Below are 26,343 nucleotides of genomic sequence, written 5' to 3'. Positions count from 1 at the left end.
GAATGGTAAAGGCACTTTGGAAAACACTCTTGGCAGTTCCTCAGAAGGTTAAACATCAAGTTACTATATGATCCAGCAAATCCACTCCTAATTATACACCAAAGGGAACTAAAAACATATGTCCTCACAAAAACTTTGTACACCAATGTTCATATAGCATTAGTCATTATATCCAAAAAGTAGAAATCACACAAATATTCATAACTGATGAATGAATAATCAAAATATACTATATTCATACAAGAAAATATTATGTAGCTATAAAAAGGAATGAAGTTCCTTTTTACTGATTCATTACTACTTTTTACTAATCCATACTACAAGATGTATGGACCTTGAAAACATTAAGTGAAAGAAGCCAGTCACCAACTACCACATATTGTATTATTTGATTCATATGAAATGTCCAGAAGAGGCAAATCCATAGAGACCGAAAGTAAATTAGGGATTGCCAGGATCTGGGAAAGAGGTGGGGAGTGACTGCTAACCACACAGGATTTCTTTTGGGTATGATGAAAATTTTCTGAAGTTTGATAGTGGTGGTGGTTGTACAACTTTGTGAATATATTTAAAAACTACTGAATTATACATTTTAAAAGGGTAATTTTATGTTATGTGAATTACATCTCAGCTTTAAAAAGTCTCTACTTTGTTAGGTACTAATCCTGAATATAGCCATTAAAATCATAGAGGCAGAGACGGGAGCGGGCTGGAAGAGGTTAATGGCAGAAAAGGAGGACCTATGTAATACTTTCAATAATAAAGATTAAAAAAATAAAATCAAAGAAAAATATCATAGAGGCACACCTAAAATCTGTATTATGCATATTGTGTAAATATAGTCATTCGTTTTATATATACATGTACATGCATATACATACATGTATAGAAATATAAATAAATAATTTAAATTATATTAAGGTTGTCCCAAGCAAAGCAGTCCCAGCTAACAGGGAAGGCAACGGAGGTTCTGGGCAACTCTGGACGACTTTCCCCCCAACCCCCCCCCAGCATCTTAGCCTAATGAGACAGCCCGGAAGTTCACATGACTACTACTGACACGTGATTAGCGTGACTGTAGAGGGGAAAGGCTCAACGCGCGCGTCTCTGACGTAACTTACGCGCGACTCTTGTTTTCGGCATTTCGTTTACCGGTTTCTCTGAACTATGCCTAAAGTTGTGTCTAGATCTGTTGTCTGCTCCGACACCCGGGACCGGGAGGAATATGACGACGGCGAGAAGCCCCTCCATGTGTACTACTGTCTGTGCGGCCAGATGGTTCTGGTGCTGGGTGAGTAGTGGGGAACTGGCGCGCGGGGGGTGGAGGCTCTGTAAGGAGCAAAACTTACGGTTCTCAAGTGTGACTTTTCTTCTGGCTGTGATCTGGGAGCCAAGTCTATTTGAAGATTGGTAGGCTTTCCCTCTGCATCAAAATCCTCCCTACACATCCCCGCCTCGGAATGCAGTTTTTCTGTTTAACCTTCTGACTTTGCATCCAAACCTCCCTGAAAACTAATTACTCCTTCAGAAAACGATACACTGTATCTTCCCCTCCTATCACTTCGCCTCCGGATGCAGTAATAGCTATTATATGAAATGAAAATAGAACCCTTTCTTGATCTGACATTCTCCTCCAGCTATAACCCCATTTCTTTGCTTTTTTAAAATAGCAAAACTTCTAAAAAGAGTTGCCTATATTGGCTGTTTCTGCAACCTCACTTTCCACTTGACCTCACTTCAGACAGGCTTTCCTTCCCACCTCACCATCTAAACCATATTTGTCTAAGTTAATAACTGAACATATTACCAGTTCCAGTGGTCAATCAACCGTCATTTTAGTCCCCACCTCAGCAGCATTTGACAGATCCGAGCACTCCATCCTTCTAGAAACACTTTATTTGCTCCCTAGACTCTACACTCTCATGATTTTCTTCCTATCTCAATTTTTTTCCTCTTCTGAGTGTCTGGTTCCCTTTTCTGTCTCAGACTTTGGCCTTGCAAGGCCCTGGGGCTCAGTCCTCTGACCTGTTCTCAATCTGTAATCACTCCTTAAGTGATATCAACCATCCCCAAGCTTTGAATACCATTGATTCCCAAATGTTCATCTTTAACCTGCACTTCTCAAACTCCACCTGCCAATTCCATGTCTCTATTTGGATGTCTAAAGAGCCTCTCAAAGATATCATTGACTTCATGATGCCCTACACCGTGCTCTTCACTATTCCCCTCATCCATTGATTTTTAGAGTGAGTGGAAGGGAGGGGGAGAGACAGAGAGAAACATCCATGTGAGAGAGACACTTCGATTGGTTGCCTCCCACATGTACCCTGACCAGGGTCAGGGATTGAGCCTGCAGCCGAGGTATGTGCCCTTGACCGGAATTGAACCTGGGAGCCTTCAGTCTGTAGGTCGATACTCTATCCACTGAGCCAAATTGGCTGGGGCTCTTTTTTTAAAAATCCTCACCTGAGGATATGTTTTCATTGATTTTTAGAGAGAGAAAGAGAAGAAGGGGGAGGGAGGGGCAGCAGGGAGGGAGGGAGGGAGGGGAGAGAGAGAGAGAGAGAGAGAGAGAGAGAGAGAGAAAACCATCGATCGGGTGCCTTCCATACATGCCCTGACGGGATCAAACCTGAAACCTTTTGGTGTACAGGACAATGTTCCAACCACCTGAGCCACCTGGATAGGGCTCAGACTCATTCTTGAAACCTCTCTCTCTCTCTCTCTTTTGGCTGAGTACAGTGAACTTTATTGATGCATAAGCCCTTCCCCTTCTTCAGGGGGTCTGGGATAGAAACTGTGGAGATCAGGAGATTTTCAATATTTTGGGGGACTGATTTGGGGCAAGGACTCCCCAGCAGCTGAGGGCCTCTCTTCCTTTCACTTGGGCTGGTGGTCCAGAGGGCTCTTACTCCTTGGAGGTCCACCATTCTGTTGCTGTAGCCAAATTCATTGTCATACCAGGAAACAAACTTGACAAAGTGGTCATTGAGGGCAGTGCAGCGCCAGCATCGAAGATGGAGGAGTGGGTGTCACTATTAAAGTCGCATGAGACAGATAACCTGGTCCTCAGTATAGCCCATGATGCCCTTCTGATGCCTGCTTCACTACCTTTTTGATATCATCATATTTGGCAGCTTTCTCCAGAGGCAGGTCAGATCCACAACTGACACATTAGGGGTCAGGTATGGAGAGTGTCCCTGAGCCGGCTTCAAATCAGATGAGGCAGAAGGAGCTGGCTCAGGGGCAGTCTCCATACCCGCAGGCCTGTGTCTGTTGCCCATTAGGATGCAAGTTACCTTCTTACTTCTGAGCGGAGCACCTGGAAGGGTGTCCCTGCAGTGGGTAGAAGAAAGAGCAGAGGGCACCGATCCTAGCATCACCCCTTTTGATGTTGGCAGTATCTTGCCCCTAGAGAGGGACTTCCCATTGATGACAAGCTTCCCATTCTCAGCCTTGACTGTGCCTTTGAACTTGCCATGAATAGAATTAGGAGCATGTAGGCCATGTAGTTGAGGTCAATGAAGATGTCATTGATGGTGACAATATCCACTTTGCCAGAGTTAAAAACAGCCCTTGTGACCAGGTACTCAATATGGCCAAATCTGTTCTTTCTGACCTCCACCATCATGTCTCAGGGTTGTGGCTGGCACTGTGCAGGAAGACATGGCTGTCTTATGAACAGGAGGAGCAGAGAGCCCAGTTCTCCTAACCTTACACCCATCCAGTTCAACAAATTTGGCAGGTGCTTCCTTGAAAAGCTATCTAGAATATGACTACTTCTTATCACCTCCATTTCTACCACTGAAGTCCAAGCCACCATCATCCCTCACCTGGATTGCTACATTAGTGTCTTGCTCTCTACTTTGTCCCCAGTGGTGTATTTTCTACACAGCAGCCAGAATCCTGTTTCAAACCAGTGTTTGCCTATAACACTGAGAATAAAACCAAAGTCCATTTGAAGGCCATGCACGATCAGACCCACAGCTACCTCTCAGATTTCATCTCATAACATTCTTCCCCTTGCTCACTGCACTCCAGCCACAGTGATGTTTCTGCATCATGTCAAAATGTTCCTGCCCCCAGGCAGGGACTTTGGGATTGGTATTTAGTCTGTCTCCACCACTCTTCCCTCAGTGCTTCCTTACTTTATTCAGGTCTCTGCTAAAATGTCACTTTCTTAGAAAACTTTTCTCTGGCTACCTTATGTAAAATAGCACCCCTGTCACTCTTTGTCCTCTTACCCTGCCTGATTTTCCTTGGTAGCACTTAACACTTTCTGAGATCACTGTTCCTCCTCTTAATATTCTGTCTAAATTTTTTATTAGCACTTATCATTCTCCAAGATCATATTATATAATTATTATTTTTAAGTTTTCTGCCTCCTCCACTAGACTAAATTAATCAGGTCAGGCACTTTGTCTGCTTTGCTCTTTACTGAATCCCCAGCACAGTGTTGGGACTGTGCCTGAGTATATGGAGGAAACTCACATATTTATTGAATAAATGAATTCTCTTTTGATCACCTAGAGTTGGGTCTGAATTTTTGTTCTGCTTCTTATTAAATGTGTGGCATATCTCTTACCTTTCTAAACCTCAAGTCCCTCATCTCTATTTATTTTTTTAAAATACATTTTTATTGATTTCAGAGAGGAAGGAAGAGGGAGAGAGATGGAAACATTAGTGATGAGAGAGATGGGCTGCCTCCTGCGCAGTCCCTATTGGGGGTCGAGCCTGTAACCTGGTCGAGCCATGTGCCCTGACTGGGAATAGAATCATGACCTCCTGATTCATAGGTCGACACTCAACCACTGAGCAACACTGGCCAGGCTCAAGTTCCTCATCTTTAAACTAGGAATACTAAATATCTACTCTAACAGGTCAATGTGAATAGCAACGAGCTATCGCACAAACTACCTGGTGATCTCTAACTGCCCTCTCCTCCTCCTCTGTTAATCTCAATTCCCTCTGATCACTTGACTTCTCTGTGATCCTTTAGGTACTTAATTGGCATTATATAAATTTTCCATCTGCTTTATAACTGTACATAATTTATTTACCATGTGTTTTTCTATTAAAACTTCCCTAACTGGGATGGGTCATCTGCATACTATATATAGCATACCACCTACCCTCTCTATCCTTTTCTAAGCACTTAGCCACTTTTCTCAATGCTTTCCTCATAGGCATTGGAGTATGCTTGATTATTTCTTCTGATTCTAATGCATTATAATACAAACCAACTGTACCATGACGCTTGAATCACAGAAATATCAGAAAACTTGAATTGTAGTGCTGGGAAAGACTTTTGAGATAATACAATCTATTCATCCTTCAAATAAAGTAAAAGACCCCAAAAAGAAGTGACCTGCCAAAGATCACCAGGGTAGTAACAGCACTGCTATTGAAATCCAGGTGTCCTGATACCAAGTCATTTTCAGTTGGAAAATTCAATAATAGGATTCAATAAGCATAGTAATTAAGTAAAAATTACACTGAAAACTTCTGATTGCCTCGGGGTATTTTCCAGTGACTCTAGTGACCAAATCTTTCTTCATTACTTCAGACTGTCAGCTGGAGAAATTGCCTATGAGGCCCCGGGATAGGTCCCGGGTGATTGATGCTGCCAAACATGCCCACAAGTTTTGTAACACAGAAGACGAGGAAACTATGTATCTTCGCAGGTAAGAGGTCGATGTTCTCTGTCTAGGATTTCCATATTGTGTTGGGGTCTAGTCTGAGGACTATAAATACTCCATCTAGCATTGAACAGGTCTTTTGGGCCCAAAACATTGATGTTTGTGGTAGATCTCTAATTTCTGTTAATGCAGCAGTAGCTCTATTGTGTTTTGTTGAAATGGTGCTGAGATGTGATTCTTTTGCCATTTGAGAGCTGTAATTTTTTTTTTTGCAAGTAGAATGAGTTTATTTATTTATTAAAGTTTATCTTTTATTTTATTTTTTTTAATTATTTTTTAAAATAAATCTTTATTCAGATTATTACAATTATTTCTCCTTTTTCCCCCCATAGCTCCCCTCCACCCATTTCCCACCCCACCTTCTGCCCTTACCTCCCCCCCACTGTCCTCATCCATAGGTGTATGATTTTTGCCCAGTCTCTTCATGAACCCCCATACCCTTTTCCCCCTGAGAATTATCAGTCCACTCCCTTTCTATGCCCCTGATTCTATTATATTCACCAGATTATTCTGTTCCTCAGGTTTTTAATTCACTTGATTTTTAGGTTCACTTGTTGATAGATATGTATTTGTTGTTCATAATTTTTATCTTTACTTTTTTCTTCTTCCTCTTCTTTAAGAATACCTTTCAGCATTTCATATAATACTGGTTTGGTGGTGATGAACTCCTTTAGCTTTTTCTTGTCTGTGAAACTCTTTATCTGCCCTTCACTTCTGAATGATAGCTTTGCTGGGTAGAGTAATCTTGGTTATAGGTTCTTGCTTTTCATCACATTGAAAATTTCTTGCCACTCCCGTCTGGCCTGCATAGTTTCTGTTGAGAAGTCAGCTGACAGTCGTATGGGTGCTCCCTTGTAGGTAATTAACTGTTTTTCTCTTGCTGCTTTTAATATTCTCTTTGTCTTTTGCTCTTGGCATTTTAATTATGATGTGTCTTGGTGTGGTCCTCTTTGGATTCCTTTTGTTTGGGGTTCTCTGCGCTTCCTGGACTTGTAAGTCTATTTCTTTCACCAGGTGGGGGAAGTTTTCTGTCATTATTTCTTCAAATAGGTTTTCAGTATCTTGCTCTCTCTCTTCTTCTGGCACCCCCATAATTCTGATGTTGGTACGCTTGAAGTTGTCCCAGAGTCTTCTTACATTATCTTCAACTTTTTGGATTTTTTTTTTTTCTTTTTGCTTTTTCGGTTGAGAGTTTTTTGCTTCTTTGTATTTCAATTCTTTGACTTGATTTTTGTGTTCCTCTAGTCTGTTTTTGGGTCTCTGTATAATATTTTTTATTTCAGTCAGTGTATGTTTAATTTCTAGTTGGTCCTTTTTCATATCTCCGAGGGTCTCGTTATATTTATTGGCCTTTTCTAGGATATTCTTGAAAAGCCTTATAACCGTGGTTTTGAATTCTATATCCAGTCGTTTGTTTTCCTCCATTTCTTTCGTTTGTGATCTGATTCTTTGATGCCGCATTTTCACTGCTTCCCTGAGTTGGTAAGGTAGATTTGTGTGCTAGGTTTCCAATATGGCCCAGTGGGTCTGCCTCCCCAGTTAACCTGAGGTGGACACTCTTGGTGCACCCCTTTGTGGACTGTGTGTACAGCCTTGTTGTAATTAAGTCTTTATTGTTGTTGGTATCACTGGGAAGAATTGACCTCCAGGCCAGTTGGCTGTAAGGATCAGCTGTGTCTATGCTGGGAGAAGTTCAGTGCTGGAGACAGCCTTAGAGGATTAGACTTGCCAAATTGCAGTAGCCTCTGTGCTCAGCTTGGATGGGGTTAAGTCTCAGTCTTGGCTTCCTGTCAGCCTTGCCCTCGCGCGCACGTGCGTGCCTTCAGACCTCTGCCTTCCCGGCTCCCGAGTCTCCACCCGAGAGTCCAGACTCCCCCCACAAGAGCGTGGGTCCCCAGGGGCTCGCCTGGAACTGGGGTTCACTGCAGTCAGAACTGGGGCTCAGTGCAGTCAGGATCCTCTGACTCCCTTCCACTAGGGAAAGCCTGTGGCAACCTCCGCAGCCTTTGTGCGCACTGGCACGCACGCGCTTTCAGTCCTCTGCCTTCCCCGGCTCCCAAGTCTCCGCCCGAGAGTCCAGACTCCCCCCACAAGAGCGTGGGTCCCCAGGGGCTTGCCCAGAACTGGGGTTCACTGCAGTCAGAACTGGGGCTCAGTGCAGTCAGGATCCTCTGACTCCCTTCCACTAGGGAAAGCCTGTGGCAACCTCCGCAGCCTTTGTGCGCACTGGCACGCACGCGCTTTCAGTCCTCTGCCTTCCCCGGCTCCCGAGTCTCCGCCCGAGAGTCCAGACTCCCCCCACAAGAGCGTGGGTCCCCAGGGGCTTGCCCGGAACTGGGGTTCACTGCAGTCAGAACTGGGGCTCAGTGCAGTCAGGAGCCTCTGACTCTCTTCCACTAGGGAAAGCCTGTGGCAACCTCTGCAGCCTTTGTGCGCACTGGCACGCGCGCGCTTTCAGTCCTCCGCCTTCCCCGGCTCCCGAGTCTCCGCCCAAGAGTCCAGACTCCCCCCGTAAGAGCGTGGGTCCCCAGGGGCTCGCCCGGAACTGGGGTTCAGTGCAGTCAGAACTGGGGTTCAGTGCGGTCGGGGGCTTCCTTCCCCCTTCCGCCAGAGAAAGTCAGCTAGGCTCTCAGCCGCCCTTCCTCTCTGCGCGCACAAAGACCCTTTGCCGTACCTCCAATTCTCTGTGAGCTTTTCTCTTTCCTTCTAGTTGTAGAATTTTCACTCAGCCAGCTTTCCTGTGGTTCTGGATGGTGTCCGTTCTGTCTTTTAGTTGTAGTTTTGAAATTGTTGTGCGAGGCAGCAGTTTAGGTGTTTACCTATGCCGCCATCTTGGTTTCTCTCGAATGAGTTTATTTAACCTGTAATCTCTTGGAGCATACTATGTGCAGGCACTGATCTAGGGACTGCATCTATGAGGATTAATCAAGTACCATCCTAACCATTAAAGAGCTCATGGCTCAGCGAGGAAACAGGCTACCTATTGTGATATGATAAAATACTGGTATGGTGAACAAAAGGCTACAGGAAAACATATAAGAGTGGCTCATCCTGCATGATAGTGGTCAGGAAAGGTAGAAATAGATGGTGGCATTTGTGTTTGGCCTTGAACTAGGGTTTTACAAAGTAAGTGAGGTAAATGAGGAACATTTCAAATGGATGGAATATGGAAGCATTAAAAGCATCAAATATGTGTGCTTGGGAAATCTGAGTAGTCTTTTGTATCTAGAGTCCAGGTTACTCTACAGGAAGAAGGGGTTCATGCCTCCTGGGGTGAAGACAATAAAATGCTGAAGCAGACAAGTTTGGATCTTATCTGCAGGCAATAACCATCTCCTTTTTTATCTTTTATTTATTTTATTAAAAAATATATATTTGTATTGATTTCAGAGAGGTAGGGAGAGGGAGAGAGAGAGATAGAAGCAACAATGATGAGAGAGAATCATTGATTGGTTGCCTCCTGCACATCCTCTATGGGGGACTGAGCCTGTAACCCGGGCATGTGCCCTGACCGGGAATCAAACCGTGACCTCCTGGTTCATAGGTCAACGCTCAATCACTGAGCCGTGCTGGCTGAACACCATCTCCTTTTTTAAGCAGAGCAGTGACATGGTTAGATCTGTTTTAAGTTTGGGAGTCCTTGATATATATGGGGAATTGAAACTTGGGAAGGGATAAAATTACATAGAAAGGTTGTGGAGCAAGAAGAAGAGAGGACTGAAGATACCATCCGGGGAAACATTGACATTTAAAAAGCAGACATCATAATTGGAACATAGCCAGAAGAACCTGATGATGTGGAAAACAGGAGAGGACAGAATTTCAAGAAGTGTGTGTGGGGAGGGAGGGTGGTCATCAACAGGTGCCTGATGCCACCGAGAGGTCAATCCTAGGGAATTAAAAAGTCCCTCATTTCATTCAGCAAATATTTCATTTATTGATCTCCTACTATGTGCCATGTGCTGACCTAGAAACCCGGGATATCCTAGTATATTAATGTGCTAAACTGGATAGCTTAAAACCACAGAAATGAATTTTCTCACAGTTCTGGAGGCTAGAAGTCTAAAATTAAGGTGTCAGCAGAGCCATGCTCTCTCAGAAGGTTCTAGGGGAGGATCCTTCCTTGTCCCTTCCTAGCTTCTAGTGTTCGCTAGCCATACTTCTCATTTCTTGGCTTGTAAATGCATCACTCTCATATCTGTCTGCATCATCATATGGCTTTTTTTTTGTGTGCCTCTGTCCCTATGTTTCTTCTCTTATAAGGACACCAATCACATTGGATTAAGGGCACATTCTACTCATCTACATGACCTCATCTTAACTAATTATATCTGCAACAACCCTCTTTTCAAATAAGGCCACATTCTGAGGTTTCTGGAAGAACATTACTTTAAAAAATATATATATATTTTAATTTGTTTCAGAAAGGAAGGGAGATGGGGAGAGAGATAGAAACATCAATGATGAGAGAGAATCATTGATTGGCTGCCTCTTGCACACCTCCCACTGAGGTTGGAGCCTGCAACCTGGACCGGGAATTGAACTGTGACCTCCTGGTTCATAGGTAGACACTCAACCACTGAACTACGCCAGCCAGGTGAAGAACTTTACTTTTTAAGGGGCATTATCCAACCCAGTACAACCAATAAACAAGCAAAGAACCCTGCCCTTAAGGAGCTTAAGTTCTAGTGTTGAACTAGAAAAAACTACAGGCTGGCATCTAGCTATGTTTATTTAAGAAACCAAACTATTATCAACCCGCATTAATGAAAAAAGTTAGCAACCACTGCTAGGTGATGTTCAGTAGCAAATCAAGCATCAAGCACCACTGTGACAACTGGGTTTCCAGAACTGTACAGTTGAAGAAAATTTTGTTCATATTTAAGATACAACCAGGGGCACAAATTATAATAAAACTTATGATAGTCACAAAGGGAGGCCCTCCAGGAAATATTGGGGAAACACTTCATATGGTACGTAGAAAGGTTTATACTAGTAAGTAACATGCCCTATCTAAAGCTAATCCATTCTCTTGTGCTTTTTCTCCCTCCATTAATCTTTATTTAGGTTTCTGATTTTGAAAATTATTAACTATCTTAAGGATGAATAAATTATTAATTATATATTTATATAACATTACATATATAATATATTCTACAATAATAAAAGAGAAATATGCAAATTGACCATCACTTCACATCACCCACCAGCCAATCAGGAGTGAGTATGCAAATTAACCCAACAAAGATGGCAGTGGCCCTGCCCCCCAGCCGCTCCGGGCCTCTGGGCAGCACACATGCAGGTGCAGAGCAGCCAGGCAGGGTGGGACACCTGCTATGAGGGAGAGGGCGGGGGGCGGAGGGAGCTACAGGAGCGGTGCTCCGGCCGGAGTGAAGACTGAAGGCTGCGGCCAGAGCCAAGGCCTGGATCCTGGGTGCCAGAGGAAAACTGGTGCTGGCAGCCAGGGGAAGGAAGGCCTATTGCACGAATCTCGTGCAATGGGCCTCTAGTATATTATAATTATATATTACTATATAGTAGTATTATACATATGAAAAGAATTTCTATTATTCAGTTAATTCAGAAAGTAATCTAATAACGCAACTAGGCCACAGACTCTGTGACATTATAAGGCAGATACCCTCAGTTCTACGCCAGAAAACTGCGTGGCTCTAGGCTGAAGTAGAAACCTTGGAATGCAATCAGCCTGATCCTGGAAGTGAGCCAGCTTCAGTCCCAGCCTTAGTGTTGGGTGCTGCTCAGGCTTGTGGCCTCTGGCCAAGTGACTGTTGGGCCACAGAGTTTTCAGAGTTTACCAACAAGGCATGGTATATTTCCCCCTTGGTTGATATTGTTCCTGCTCTACTCATGTGCAGTCTAGTGTGCTTCCCAACTGGTCAGAATGGAATTTCAGTCTCCTCTTTACCCTTCCTCTTTTGTAGCCAACTGAGTGTGAGAACACCAGTTACTGAAAATATAGCAGTCTGCCCAACACAGGCCCCAGAGGAACCCATCACTTTCCACCTCCAAGTCTCTCTATTCTAAAGTACCTCTCCTTTGACAGTGTTTAAAATATATATATATATATATATATACATATATATATATATATACACATACATATATATACATACACACACACACATATACACATATACATATATTTCAGAGAGGAAGGAAGAGGAGGAGAGAGAGAAACATCAATGATGAGATAGAATCATTGATCGGCTGCCTCCTGCAGGCCCCCCATTGGGGATTGAGCCTGCAACCCAGGCATGTGCCCTGACCGGGAATCAAATCGTGACCTCCTGGTTCATAGGTCAACTTTCAACCACTGAACCACACTGGCTGGACTCCTTTGACATTGTTCCCTAGTCCTCTCTTTCCCTTATCTAGCACTCCCCCAGTTACAAATCAGTGGGTGAGTTTCTGTCTGTATCTTTGTTCCTTGTGCCTCCCTTGATGCTGTCTCCTTCCTTGATTTCTGTGAAATTGCTCTGGTGGTGGTTCTTCTACTTCTTTGGCTTTATAGGTCTTCTGTATTCTTCTTCCTGCCCCTTAAATCTTGGTCTTCCCCAGGGCTCTGACCTTGATTTTTCTCCCCTCTTTATACTGCCCTTGGACATTCTCACTACCTTTTGTGGTATCAATTACATTTATATGCTGAGGACTCACAAAATCTAGATTTGCCTACGTTTTTCTCCTGTGCCTAGAACTGTTTATCTGCCTACTCTACCTCCTCACCTGATGTTCTACCTCAGATCCAACATGACTAAGGCCAAACTCATTATTCCTCTAATGTGGAAGATATTGCAGATTGGTTCAATCAGCACCACTCCAAATCTTCTCTCATACCCGCCTAAATACTAGAGTCTATAAAGTTAGTTCATATTCCAGCCTCCCCCCCCAAAAAAAACCCTCTAATATTCTGAATTTGACTTAGCTTTTGCTAAGTAAAAAGGATGGAAGTAGAAATTGTTGGGTGGGGCTTCCAAGGAAAACCTTTTATTTATTCCTGCTATTTTGGAAAATTGACTTGATAATTGGAGCACCAGCAGCCATCCTGGGACTGGGAAAGAAAGGCCACAAGAATTGCACAGCTCTTGCCATGCTATTCTTGAGTCTCAACCATTGCCAGGAGCCACCTTCCTCTAGGCTTCTTTTACATGAGAAAAAACTCTTGTGTTGAAGCCACTGCAGTCAGGTCTCTGTAACTAACAGCCAAACACAATTTCTTCTTTTTTTTCTCCTCCTATGCTGACGCCACCATTCATGCAGTGGCCCAAGGCAGAAATCTGGGAGCCTATCCTCTTTCTCTCATCCATCCCTGCCCCCACAATCCCCTGAACACATCCACTCACCATGTACTGTCTGTTCTACCTTGTAATCTTTCTTGTGGCTGCCTCCTCATGTTTGGCCCTGCTACCCTGCCATCATTCTGGTACCCAGCTTCACTTGCTTGGGCTGTTGAAGTGGCCTTTTATCTGGTCTTTGGCCTTAACTTTTACTGTCCTTCTGCCTGAATGATCTCAAATGCACATTATTTCAATCTCCTGCTTCAAATCTTTCAGTGATTCTTCATGATCTATAGCAGTGCCTTTCAAACATTTTTAGACAATGAATCCTTTCTTAAAATTAAATTCTTACCCAAAAGTATAAATAATCAGGAAGCTGCTCTGTTTTGGGAGGAGGTGAGCCCAACCCATTAAGGACTCCCTTCCCTTCTCCTATCTGATTTCGTTTAGGGGTCATTGTGGAGCACAATTTAAAAAATTCTGGTTAGCAGGATAAAATCTAAGCCTGAGGATTTAAAAATCTCTATGATCTGGTCTTGGCCTGCCTGGTATGCCCTTGATTTTTTTTTTAAACAACTTAGAAACATCATCTCATATAGTTTCTGTGGGTCAGGAATTCAAGAGCAGCTTAGTTGGGTGGCTCTGGTTTCTCATGAGGCTGTGGTTAAGAGATTGACTATGGGTGCAAAAATTTGAAGTTTTTATTGGTGCTGGAGGTTCCACTTCCAAGGTGGCTCACTTGCATGATTGGCAGCTGAGTGTAACTGCTGGGAAAAAGCCTCAGTTTCTCACCACAGGGATTGTCCATAGGGCTGTTTGAGTATCCTCAATGACATGGCAGCTGGCTTTCCACAGTGTGAGTAATCCCAGAGAAAGCAAGGCAGAAATCACAATGTCTTTTATGTTCAAGACTCAAGTCACAGACTGTCATTTTTTCAGTGTCCTACTGGTGTCACAGGTCAGCCCTATTCATTGTGGGAGGGGACAGTATAAGAGTGTCAATACAAGGGAGCAAGGATCATTGGGGGCCACCTTAGAGGCTGTCTGCCACAACCAGGGAGAATGTTTGGTTTAGTTTTCAGCCTTCCCTATCACATATATTCCTAGAGATTAAAAATAGGAAAGCCCTAGTTGGTTTGGATCAGTGGATAGAATGCCAGCCTGGACTGAGGGGTCCCGGGTTCAATTCTGGTCAAGGGCACATGCCTGGGTTGCAGGCTCGATCCCCAGTGTGTGTCATGTGAAGACAGCCGATCAGTGATTCTCTCTCATCACTGATGTTTCTATCTCTCTCCCCTCTTCCTTCCTCTCTGAAATCAATAAAAATATATTTTTTAAATAATGGGAAAGACAGCAAGGTTACTTAGTCTATAAATATTCAGCTCATTTAATCACTTTTTAATAAAGCACTTAAAAGCCTTGTCTCATTTACATTAGAGTCTCAATATCTCAAAAAGATAAACTTTTTGAGAATAAGAACCCTGCCTTATACTTGATCAATTTTTATAAACTTGACAAAATCCACTTTGCCATAGGTATTTGAAAATAAACTCATTGGGAAATATACAGCCCCTTTTGTTTGATATTCCTGTGCTTTTAAAGTTCCAGCTTATAAGATTGGCTGACTTTAGGATTCTAGAAGTCAGTTGCATGGTGAATATTTCCCTTCAGGCTGAGGTAGAATTTAGAATCCTAGTAGGAACCAGATGGGGTACACAAAACTGGAAATATTGACAGTGCCCTAGTTTAGTGATGTTAGCAAATGGGGGCACATTTGGCATAAGTAATACTTGTAAGCAGAGAGGCAAAGTGTTAAAGAAGGTGGAGATCACAGTCTTTGGCGTTACACTCTAAGCAGCACCACTGTATCTTTTCTCATTCTGTGGGTTGTGTTTTCACTTTCTTGATGATATTCCTGGAAGCACAAATGTTTTTAATTTTAATCAAGTCCCATTTATCTATTTTATGATTGCTTGTGCTTTATTTAGATGTTCTATTTCTTTGCCCGTGAGTTTTGGTAGTTTGTGTCATTCTTTTCTAGGATTTGTCCATTTCATCTAGATAATCTAATTTGTTGGTATACAATTGATCTTAAAATCTTTCTGTCTGTAAGATCTGTCGTACTCCTTTGGTTTTTTAAGGCTAGTAACAGACTATTTGTAATTCTCTGAATAGTTTGTGTTGTTTTGCCTTTTCACATAGTATTCCCTCTGCCTGAAATACCATTTTTTATCAGGACTGTCAGCTTGAACATACCTCTTCATGAAGCCTTCCATGCTTGCTTCAGACAGATTGGTAGCTCCAACCTCTGTGTTCCCATTAATTACACTGTATACATTCCTCCATTTAAGAACTTACCTCCATGATTATAATTTTACTCACTAAATTGAATTCTTAAAATAATTCAACCCATATTTATTGCATGTTTATTTTGTTTCCAGTACTTTGTTCAGCTCTGGGGATAGAGTGGTGAGACAGACAGGCGTGGTCTCCACTGATTTCTGATCTCATGGACCTTACAGTCTAGTGCAGCCGTGGGCAAACTACGGCCCGCGGGCCAGATCCGGCTGTTCTATCCAGTTCTCTTGCTCTCCCCTCCGCTCCTTTACTTTGAATTTATATTAGTTCACACAAACACTCCATCCATGCTTTGTTCCGGCCCTCCGGTCCAGTTTAAGAACCCATTGTGGCCCTCGAGTCAAAAAGTTTGCCCACCCCTGGTAGTGGGATGACAGAAAAAAATAAAGTAATTATGATTATGAAAGGTCATATGAATGAAACAAAGGGCTCATACAGAGAACCACATGAGAACCTCTTTAAAAAGGTGGTCAGGGAAGGCCTCTATGATTAGGTGATATTTGAACTGAGTCCAAAAAGATAAGAATGGCACAGCTGTGGCAAAGTAGTAAGAAGAGCATTCCAGGCAGAGAAGAGCGTGTGTGAAAGGTCAGAGGTGGAAAAACACTTGTTGGTTCAAAGAACAGAAGGAAGACTGGCATGGCTCGTGCATAGTGAGAGAGAGAGGGAATGTGTGAAATGAGGCAGGGGCCCAATTGTGGGCCCAGTTGCTGCCTGGTAGGCCATGGTAAGGAGTTTGGATTTTATTCCAGGTGTCTTGGGAAGCCACTCTTGACTGTACTTAGAGACTGATTTGGGGTGAGACAGTAGTAGAAACAGATTCTAGAATAAGCATTCGGAATTTTAATTTTAGATATGAATTTGGAATGGGAAAGGTCTCTCTCTTTCACTATTTATTTGGTCACACAAACATCTAAAATTTCTATGTGGGGGAAAAAGTCAAAGAGAAATGTAACTGGGGAAGAAATATTTGCAAGTCTCCTTAATCCTATCTAATAAAAGAGTAATATGCAAATTAACCATCACTCTGCTACACCACAAGCCACGTCCACCAGCCAATCAGGAGTGAGTATGCAAATTAACCTACCAAGATGGCTGTGGCCACGGAGCGAGCAGGAGGCTTGGGTTTCCCTGGCAATGGAGGAAGCCAAGCTTTCTGCACACCCTGGCAGGCCCAGGCCTCCACTCAAGGCTACAAAGTTTCAATTATAGAAGATAAATAAATCCCAACAAAAATGGCAACAGCCACGGAGCTGGAGAGAGCAGGAGGCTTGAGTTGCCCCTGGCGATGGAGGAAGCCAAGCTTTCGCAGCCCTGGCCTGCCTTGGCCTCCACTCAAGGCTACAAAGTTTCAATTATAGAAGATAAATAAATCCCAACAGAAATGGCTGCGACCACGGAGTAAGCAGGAGGCTTGGCTCCGCTCCAGGCTACAAAGTTTCAATTGTAGAAGATAAATAAATCCCAGATACCAGGGCCTCCGCTTGGGTTGCCGGGGGGCATGGCCGGCCTGCAAACCACCACAGGCCCCCCGTCCAGGCTGCCCCACACCCCAAGGGAACACCCACCCTGATCCAGGCCACCCTTCACGGCAAACCAGCTGGCCCCCACCCATGCACCAGGCCTCTATCCTATCTAATAAAATAGTAATATGCAAATTGACCACCACTCCAACACACAAGATGGCTGCCCCCATGTGGTCAAAGATGGCTGCCCCCATGTGGACACAAGATGGCCGCCACAAGATGGCCAGCAGGGGAGGGCAGTTGGGAGGGACCAGGCCTGCAAGGGAGGGCAGTTGTGGGTTATCAGGCCAGCAGGGGAGGGAAGTTGGGAGGGACCAGGCCTGCAAGGGAGGGAAGTTGGGGGCGACTGAGCCTTCAGGGAAGGGCAGTTGGGGGGGACCCAGGCCTGCAGGGGAGGGCAGTTAGGGGCAACCAGGCTGGACGGGGAGCAGCTAGGCATCAATCATGCTGGCAGGGGAGTGGTTAGGGGGGATCAGGCTGGCAGGCATAAGCAGTTAGTGGCAATCAGGAAGGCAGGCAGGCGAGCAGTTGGGAGCCAGCAGTCCTGGATTGTGAGAGGGATGTCCGACTGCCCGTTTAGGCCCAATCCCCGTAGGATACATCCCTCGAGGGGTCCCAGATTGGAGAGGGTGCAGGCTGGGCTGAGGGACACCCCCATGTATGAATTTCATGCACCGGGCCTCTAGTCATATATAATAAAGAGCTAATATGCAAATGGTCATCATGCCCTCGTGCCAGGGCCGGGGGACCTGAGGCCCTGCCCCCCGCCCCAGTGCCGGGGCCAGGAGACCTGAGGCCGGGTGGGGGACCTGAGCCTGCGCCCCCCCACCTGGAGGGGCTTAACGGGGTACCTGAGGCTGCGCCCCCCACCCAGCGTCAGGCCGGGGGACCTGAGGCTGTGCTCCCTGCCCTGTGGGGCTTGATGGGGGTGGGACCAGCCGGGTCTGGGTCTCGCGTGATTTCGAGGCGTGTGCGGGTGGGCGGGGACTTGACTCTGGGTCCCGTGGTGTGCCCCAGACTCTGACAGGAGGGAGATTTTCATATATATTTTACTAATTTTCTTTCATATCTGACACTTCTATTATAGAGAAAGGGCAAATAGCAATATTAAAATATTTCCTCTAATTAATTCCCTTTTAATGTGCATGAATTTCGTGCACTGGGCCACTAGTATATAATAAAAAGATGACTCAATAGACAAAAGGTAGAGACAGTTCACCCCCCCCATACAAATGCCTATTAAATATATGAAAAGATGCCTAGCTTTTCTCTTTAAAAAAAAAGAACTACAATTTATGAGATCACATTTTTCACATGCCAGATTGGCAGTGTACTTTAATAGCATACTGTGTTGGTGAGACTGTAGGGAAACAGGAACTCTCACATTGGTGGTGGGAGTGTAAATTGGTTCAACTTCTCTAGAGTTTTGAAAAGCACTTTTAGCATTTGAAGAAATGAAATAATGATGTTGGCAGTGTCTGTCAGAATTTAAAGTAGATGCACTTCTAGGAATTTATCCAACAAGTAAAAGCCATTTTGGTTCATCCATACAAAGGCATACAGTACAGACCTTGTAAAGAATGAAGCAGCTCTTTATCAGTGATGGGGAAGGATCATATATATACTTTTTAATATGCTTTTATTGATTTTAGAGAGAGAGGAAGAGGGATAGAAACATTGATGAGAGAGAAACATCATCTATCGGCTGCTTCCTGCATGCCCCCAACTGTGGATCGAGCCCACAACCCGGGCATGTGCCCTGACGGGGAATCAAATTGGTGACTTCTAGGTTCATGGGTTGATGCCCAACCACTGAGCCATACTGGCTGCACAGCATTTAAAAAAATAATATTTTTATTGATTTCAGAGAGGAAAGGAGAGGGCGAGAGAGAGAGAACCATCAATGATGAGAAAGAATTATTGATCCACTGCTTCCTGCACATCCCACACCGGGGATCGAGCCACGCAACCCGAGCATGTGCCCTGACTGGGAATCAAACTGTGACTTCCTGGTTCATAGGTCAATGCTCAACCGCTGAGCCATGCCAGCCAGGCTAGGCAACATTTTTAAGTCAATACACATTTTACTAATTAATATACAGTTTAAAATATGCTACACTTGTTTAAAAAGGCAAAGAAAAATGTATTTTCTCTATGTACAAATAAGGATTTCTTGCTTGTATCATCCACTATCTCTGGGAGGAACAGAAAAAAACCAGAAACAGTATTTGCCTCTGGGAAATAAAACTGTGAGTGGAGGATGAGTAGGGAGGATACAGTCAGGAAGCTGTGACTGTAGTCCAGGGAAGAGATACCAGTGGTCTGGGCTAAGATGGTGGCAGGAAGGTGGAGAAAAGTAGACAGGTTTAAGGGTTTTTTATTTTTATTTTATTATTTTTAATATATTTTTATTGATTTCAGAAAGGAAGGGAGAGGGAGAGAGGTAGAAACATCAGTGATGAGAGAGAATCATTAATCGGCTGCCTCCTGCATGCCCCACATTGGGGTTCGAGCCTGCAACCTGGGCATGTGCCCTGACTGGGAATCAAACTGTGACCTCCTGGTTCATAGGTCGATGCTCAACCACTGAGCCATGCTGTCTGGGCTAAGATTTTTTTTAGATAAAATGCACAGGATTTGCTGATGCAGAGGTGTGGGAGATGAGGGGAAGCGAAGAATCAAGGATGAGACCCAGGTTTCTGTTAAGTAATGGTGGGTGGAAGAATTGGTTATCTAAGGCAATGTCCTGTGAGCTCTTGAGCCTGATGGCCTGGGCTTGAATTCAACCTGTTCTACTTTCTAACTCTATGAACTTGGGAAAATCATGTGATAACTTTGAACTTAGGAGCCCTCGTGTAAAATGGGAATGATAATATGACCTACCTCACAGCAGGGTTGTTGTAAGGATTAAATGAGTTAACACATGTACACTTTAGAACAGCTGCCTGGCACGTAGTAAAAGCTATATAAGTAGTTACCTCTATTGTTGTTGTTCTTATTACTGCCACTAAGTTGTTGCTTTGACTACAACTGCTCTTCTTCTTCTTCTGTCAGGGAGATGCTTGGCTCCTATCAGTAAATATTTGTGGAAGGAAGGAATGCTTTAAAATCAATACATATTTCACAACCAGTTGATCTATGAAATGAAAAAAATTTAAAGATATTTTATCAATTTTTAGAAGGAGGAAGGGAAGGGAGAGAGAGAAACATTGATGTGGGAACACAACATCGGCCACCACTGGGGACCAAGTCCACAACCCGGGCATTTGCCCTTGACTGGGAATTGAATGAGCAACCTCCCGGTACACGGAATGATGCCCAACCAACTGAACTACGCTGGTCAGTGCGAAATGGCAAATTTTGAAAGGCCCTTTTAGCATTTGAAGAAATGAGATAGTGATGTTGGTAGGTTATGAGATTTGTTCATATCTTTTTTCTTTGACTTGCGTTTTTTGTGCAGGCCTGAAGGCATTGAACGACAGTACAGGAAGAAGTGTGCAAAGTAAGTATTAACAGTGTGGATTTCTCTGAGCATAAGCAAGTAGTGACAACAATGTGTTAGGACCAGAATTGTTTGGATCCAATTCTCTCTTGAATCTTTATCCTTATAATCTCTACACAAATAACAATATGCTTCTCAAAGAGACCAGAGTTACATCTTTGACCAGCAAGCCACAAAAATAAGTTTTTTAACATGTTATAATTTTTTTAAGTTGAGGTATAATTTATATATAATAAAATTTACCCTTTCAAGTGTACCATTTGACAGAAGCATGCAATCATTAATGCCACCACTATCATGATACAGAACAGTTCCAGGACCCCATGTTCCCTTTGCAGTTAGTCCCCTTCCTCACCCCTCTCCCTGGGCAATCACCAGTCTGCCTTCTGTTACTGTGGTTTTTGCCTTTTCTAAAAGTTTACGTAATTTCTACAATATGTGTTTTACTATATACAATCTGTATCTTTTACATCTGGTTTCTTTCATGAAGCATAATGCTTTTGGGATTCATCCAAGTTGTTATGTATACCAGTAATCTGTCCTTCTTTATTGCTGAGTAGTAGTCCTTTGCACCAGCTTGTTTCACCATCCCTTTGTTGAAGGGCATTTGAGTTGTTAATGGTTTTGACTATTGCAAATAGAGCTGCTATGAACATTCTAATATAAATCTTGGTGGGAACATGTGTTTTTCTCTTGAAGTGGTTTTGCTGGGTCTTATGGTAAATGGAACAGAGTAATTTAATCCAGGCCCATTTATAAAGCATGCTATAGGACCCCAGACCTCAGAAGATTATTTAATGCAATATAAATATATATATTTCCAGCTTTAGATTAATAGAACATTAAACAATAGTAAGTTTAATCTTGTTTCAGTAATCACAGGCATTTGTGAGCCGATCACTGCAGTGGAGCCTTTACACACCCTCTTGACAATGCAAAAACAAAACTAGACAAACCCCCAAACTAGTTACCCAGACACAGGGAAGAATTGCAGCTGTTTTGACTAGAAAGCAATTAATAGCAGGAGCCAGGGTTCACCAGACTTGTGTGATGATAAGAATCACTTGGGATGCTGAGGAAAATGATAGATTCCAAGGCCACAATTTGCTGAATCAGGATCTTCTGGGAATGGGGGATAGGCATCTGATCAGCAATTTTAACAGGCACCCTCAGTGATTCTTACTGAGTAGTTTTGGGAAACCCTGGAAAGAGCGCACCATTAGTTTGTGCCACAAACAAAAATATTCCTGAAATCTCAGCACACTTTGCAAATCACTTTGCAAATCCGGATTCTGAGGCCTCCCAAAGACTCACTCTCCTGTTCCCAGGTGTGGACTGCCACTCTTCTACCAGTCCCAGCCAAAGAATGCTCCCGTGACCTTCATTGTGGATGGAGCAGTAGTCAAGTTTGGCCAGGGTTTTGGCAAAACGAATATATATACTCAGAAGCAAGAGCCTCCTAAGAAGGTAATTGTCATTGAAGGAGATGACTGGTTAACATAGCTATGGATTTTGCCCTGGCTGGGTGGGTCGGTTGGTTGGAGTGTCATCTCGTACACCAAAGGGTGGCGGGCTGGATTCCTGATTAGGGCACTCTCCTGGCGTGCGGGTTTGGTCCCTGTTCAGGCCTGTATGGGAAGCAACTAATCGATGTTTCTCTTTTACATCGATGTTTCTCTCTCACCCTTCCTCTCTAAAACAAAAACACAAACAAAAATAAATCCTTGGGTGAGGGTTAGAAAAATAATATATATATATATATATATATATATATATATATATATATATATATATATAATATATGGCAATGGATTTAGCCCTAAATTTTAAATTAAATTATAGTGTGCAAGAAATTGTCCTTTATGAAAGCATTCTTTATTAAGAGAATGCCATTTTTGTGCATAATATTGTGTTCTTTTTTCTTTCCTACAGCTGCCCTATAAGTAAAATTAGAAATTGTATCATTTTTATTCACATTTATTTCCTTCCAATTTCTTCTTTTTCCAGTGAAAAAAATTAAAAATGCACTGAATCTGGCTTTTTTTAGGCTAATTTTTAAATATATTTTTAAAACCCTTGATGGAAAATGTTAGAAAAATATAATGCAAATAAACACATTGGCACTTTTAGATAGGCCACCCTGTTTCAAAGAGGTGGATGTCCACTCCCAAAAACTACATTCCCCAGCACCCAGACACGTGCACCTGCGTGTGCCACACACACAAATAGCTCACAGAGCCTCTTGCTGTTTCTACACTGATTTCTCTTCTGCAACTTTAGGTGATGATGACCAAACGGACTAAAGACATGGGCAAGTTCAGCTCTGTCACTGTGTCTACTATTGATGAAGAGGAAGAGGAGATTGAGGCTGTAAGTGCTTCTGCTCTCAAGGGAATTGGGCAGGGGGTATCAAAGGAAAGGGGTTCTAGAACTACAGCATCCCGGTAGCATAATAATTAGAGAGTGCTCATAGACCTTGCTCTGCCAGTAAGCAACTGTGATGCTGGCTAGTTCCTGTGTCCCTGGATCCTTAGCACCATCTGTAAAATGAGAGCCAGGGAGTTGGACTAAATCAGTGATTTTTTTTTAATATTGTGTTTTTGAGATGCCCTAGGGGGCAAATCCCTCATCCCTCTTCAGTTTAAATACTACAACGATTTCAGGTCCCTTCCAGTCCAGCTCTGATGGTTTCTGAGTCTGCACTTAGCAGTAGCAGCAATTACCTTTATGGTACTTCAGTATAATGATGTTTACAGAGGGAGAGATGTTATCTATTATTTTTTTAATGGTTTCAGTTGAAACCTGAACTCTCCTGGATTACTGAAGAGTTGAAATGGAACAGCCATACCATTTCAGTGATAATTTCATAATTTGAGTGGTATAAATTGCTACTTAAGGTCTCTGTTGTTACTCATTGGTGTGACTGCTGCTTTAAGGATGCTGCTTTTTTCCCCTCAGCGGGAAGTTGCTGACTCGTATGCACAGAATGCCAAAGTGATTGAAAAACAGTTGGAGCGCAAAGGCATGAGCAAAAGGCGGCTGCAAGAGCTGGTGAGTAGCATGTAGTACCAAGGTGCTGGGCTGTACTATTTGGATCTCTTGGTCAGGAAGATCCTCTGGCAGTCAGGGAAATCTTTTAGGAGGTCTGTCAGGGGTTACTAGTGTAGCCGGCTGCCAGGTATCTAACTCTGTCTGGGCTATGGCTGTCGGTATGCCCTGCTCTGGGGTAGTGACCACAGGATTCAGGCTCTAAATGATAGTACCTGTTAGCTAGCCCTAAGTAGAATGATATTTTATTCTGCTGCTTGTGGTCCAAGGTCAGGAGTTAAAGATAGGGATTTATGGATGCTTTCCCAGGATGTAATGGCACAGGATAGTGTTACATTGGTAGGACTGGTGTTGGGGCTGGTCATTGCTTCTTTTTTTTTTTACACGAAATTTGTGCAAGGGGCTCGGCCCTCGCAGCCACAGCGGCTTGCCTTGGCCCTCACAGCCGCGCTTGCCTTGGCCCTTGCAGCCCTGGCTTCGTCCAGAAGGTCGTTCAGCTGTCCAGTCTAATTAGCATATTATGCTTTTATTATTATAGATTACTTTTTAGAGACAAAGTAAGGGAAAGAGAGATAGAAACATCGATGAGAGAGAAACATTGATCGGCTGCCTCCTGCACACCCCCTGCTGGGGATCGAGCCTGCAACCTGGGCATGTGCCCTGACTAGGAATTGAACCAGCCACCTCCTAGTGCATGGGTTGAAGCTCAACCACTGAGCCATACTGGCCAAGCTGGTCATTGCTTCTTAAAGCCTCGGTACCACCACCAGTTTCTGCATTATTCGTGGGCTCATCATAGAGCATGCACACCTATATATGATGGTGTCTCCATTTTTTTTATAATAATTTACTTATGATATTTCTTTAAAATCAGACGGCACTTCATTGGTGCCTCATTAAAAGTTATACCGGTCTATCCTGATGACTGTAGAGGATTTTTTGATGAAAGAGGTGGGTAGGTCTTGGTAGCTGCTTTACCTTGCCATGGTGGTTTAAAGCAGTACTTACCAAATTTTCCGAGGTGAAGGCCAGTGCTTTATCTTTTTTTAAATTTCCAATTTGAAGGCCAGTGTTTTATCTTTTTTTAAATTTCCAATTATAAACAGATTTATAATTTATGAAGTGCAATAAAATAAGTTTGCCGAGGCTCTTATTAAATTATTTCATTTTATTATTATTCTGTCAAATGGCGATAAAAGTCTCTAAATGCTTACTCTCAATTTTTGTACATATCTTACATGGACCAATAACAAACAGTTCATGGACCACACAACATTAAGTAGCACTGTTCTAGAACAGTGTTCTTCTTTTGTTATGCCAAGAATAAGATACTAGTGAACCATGATATTGATTGATTTCCCTCGGCCCATTGGGGGTCCTGGGGCTGGGAGATAGCTCTACATTGATTACCTTCGACTGCAGCCTTGTGTATTTACCCCATTTTGTTACACAGATATTATAATTTTCTGTGTGTGCCATAGCAGTTGCTAGAGATTCATAAGGACGTTAGAACCACTATTCTAGTTTGTATACTAAATGAGCATGGAGGGATAGTGTTTAGGCAGTTAGAATAAGGAAGGAAAAGAAGAATTTCATGTCATGTATCAGTACATATACTTTTCTTTCTCTCCAGGCTGAATTGGAAGCCAAGAAAGCAAAAATGAAGGGGACTTTGATTGACAACCAGTTCAAATGATCAGGACCTTTCTCTGAACCCAGACTAGAAACAAGCATTTAGACCAGAAGGCAAAATAAATTTTTTTCCTTTTTATTTAATTTATTGGGGTGACACTAGTTAACAAAATTATATAGGTTTCAGGTGTCCAGTTCTATAACACATCATCTGTATATTGTATTGTGTGGTCACCACCCCAAGTCAAGTCTCTGTCCATCACCATTGTTCTCCCCTTTACCCTCCTCTACTTCCTCCCACCTTCCCTCCCCCTGGCAGTCACCACACTGTTGTTTGTGTCCACGAGTAAAAGAACTTTTTATTGACTGCATGGACTGGCTCCTACCTTTATGCACCAGCAAAAGGCTTTATGTTGCTTCCTACATTTAGTGAAGTCTTTGAGTCCATCTGACCTGCTTTCTAGAGGTGAATTTTAAAAATATTTCTATATATATGTCTTCTGTACTATTTTTGTCCATTTGATGTAACTTATTTAGCTATACAGAAACTATGAATAGATCAGTGTTTAAGTGTCTCTGGTTTGTAAAGTAGTTGGTCTTTAATAAAATGTTTAAAGATTTTTGGAAAAAACATTGTGATGTGTTATATAAAAAAAATGGCATGGATTAGATTTTAAAGTTACAGTAAGTCAGATCCTTGTAGGTTACTCTGTCTCTCTTCCTGGACTGGCAGGTGTTACTATGGTTTGAATCTCTCCTACTGGGAGAGAAAATCCATAAAAAGCCAGAATTTGCATAAAGCTTCCTTTACTTCAAGTATGAAAGGTATAAGTGAGCCGCCCCTTATCAGACTTTGTACTTAAAGAAGCAAAAGCAAAATTGGAGTGAGGGGTAGGATAGGTGAGATCTGAATGAAAATAGAATCTCAATAACCAACTCAGGGGAGCTACCATCCTGTCAAATAACTAAGAGTACTGTTTCTGTTTGTGGGTACGTGGAAGGGAGATATTATAGAGTAAGAAAGGATGCTGGGTATTTTATTTCACATTTGCTATTTGTGGAGGAGTCTTATAAATATTTAATGTTATATTGCTTCAGTGATATCAATATGTAGTGCTTGTATCTATATTTTCATCTGTTCGTCTGTATTAAAAAGTTATCAACTGCATCTAGTGATTGTTTACAACTGAGTTGTCCTCTCCACCTCATTTTCTGTCCTCATTTGGATACATAATTAGACATCATGTGGATAACCAACCATAACCTCCACACAATTCCTTGAC

At 42.9% G+C, this 26,343-nt stretch overlaps 1 protein-coding gene across 1 annotated transcript; it reads left to right on the top strand.

Annotated features, from left to right (window-relative positions):
* The first annotated feature begins 1,057 nt into the window (after positions 1 to 1,057).
* On the top strand, positions 1,058 to 26,228 carry STEEP1 (STING1 ER exit protein 1). The gene is made up of 7 exons (XM_080652144.1): positions 1,058 to 1,291; positions 5,567 to 5,684; positions 20,339 to 20,380; positions 21,709 to 21,847; positions 22,661 to 22,750; positions 23,339 to 23,431; positions 25,062 to 26,228. Exons 1-7 carry the CDS (start codon positions 1,168 to 1,170, stop codon positions 25,122 to 25,124), a joined length of 669 nt encoding a protein of 222 aa, XP_080508270.1. The 5' UTR covers positions 1,058 to 1,167; the 3' UTR covers positions 25,125 to 26,228.
* Positions 26,229 to 26,343: the final 115 nt, after the last annotated feature.

This window comes from Plecotus auritus, assembly GCF_963455305.1.
Source record: "Plecotus auritus genome assembly, chromosome: X".
Classification (NCBI taxonomy): Eukaryota; Metazoa; Chordata; class Mammalia; order Chiroptera; family Vespertilionidae; genus Plecotus; species Plecotus auritus.
This window is presented reverse-complemented; position numbering and strand designations above follow the sequence as displayed.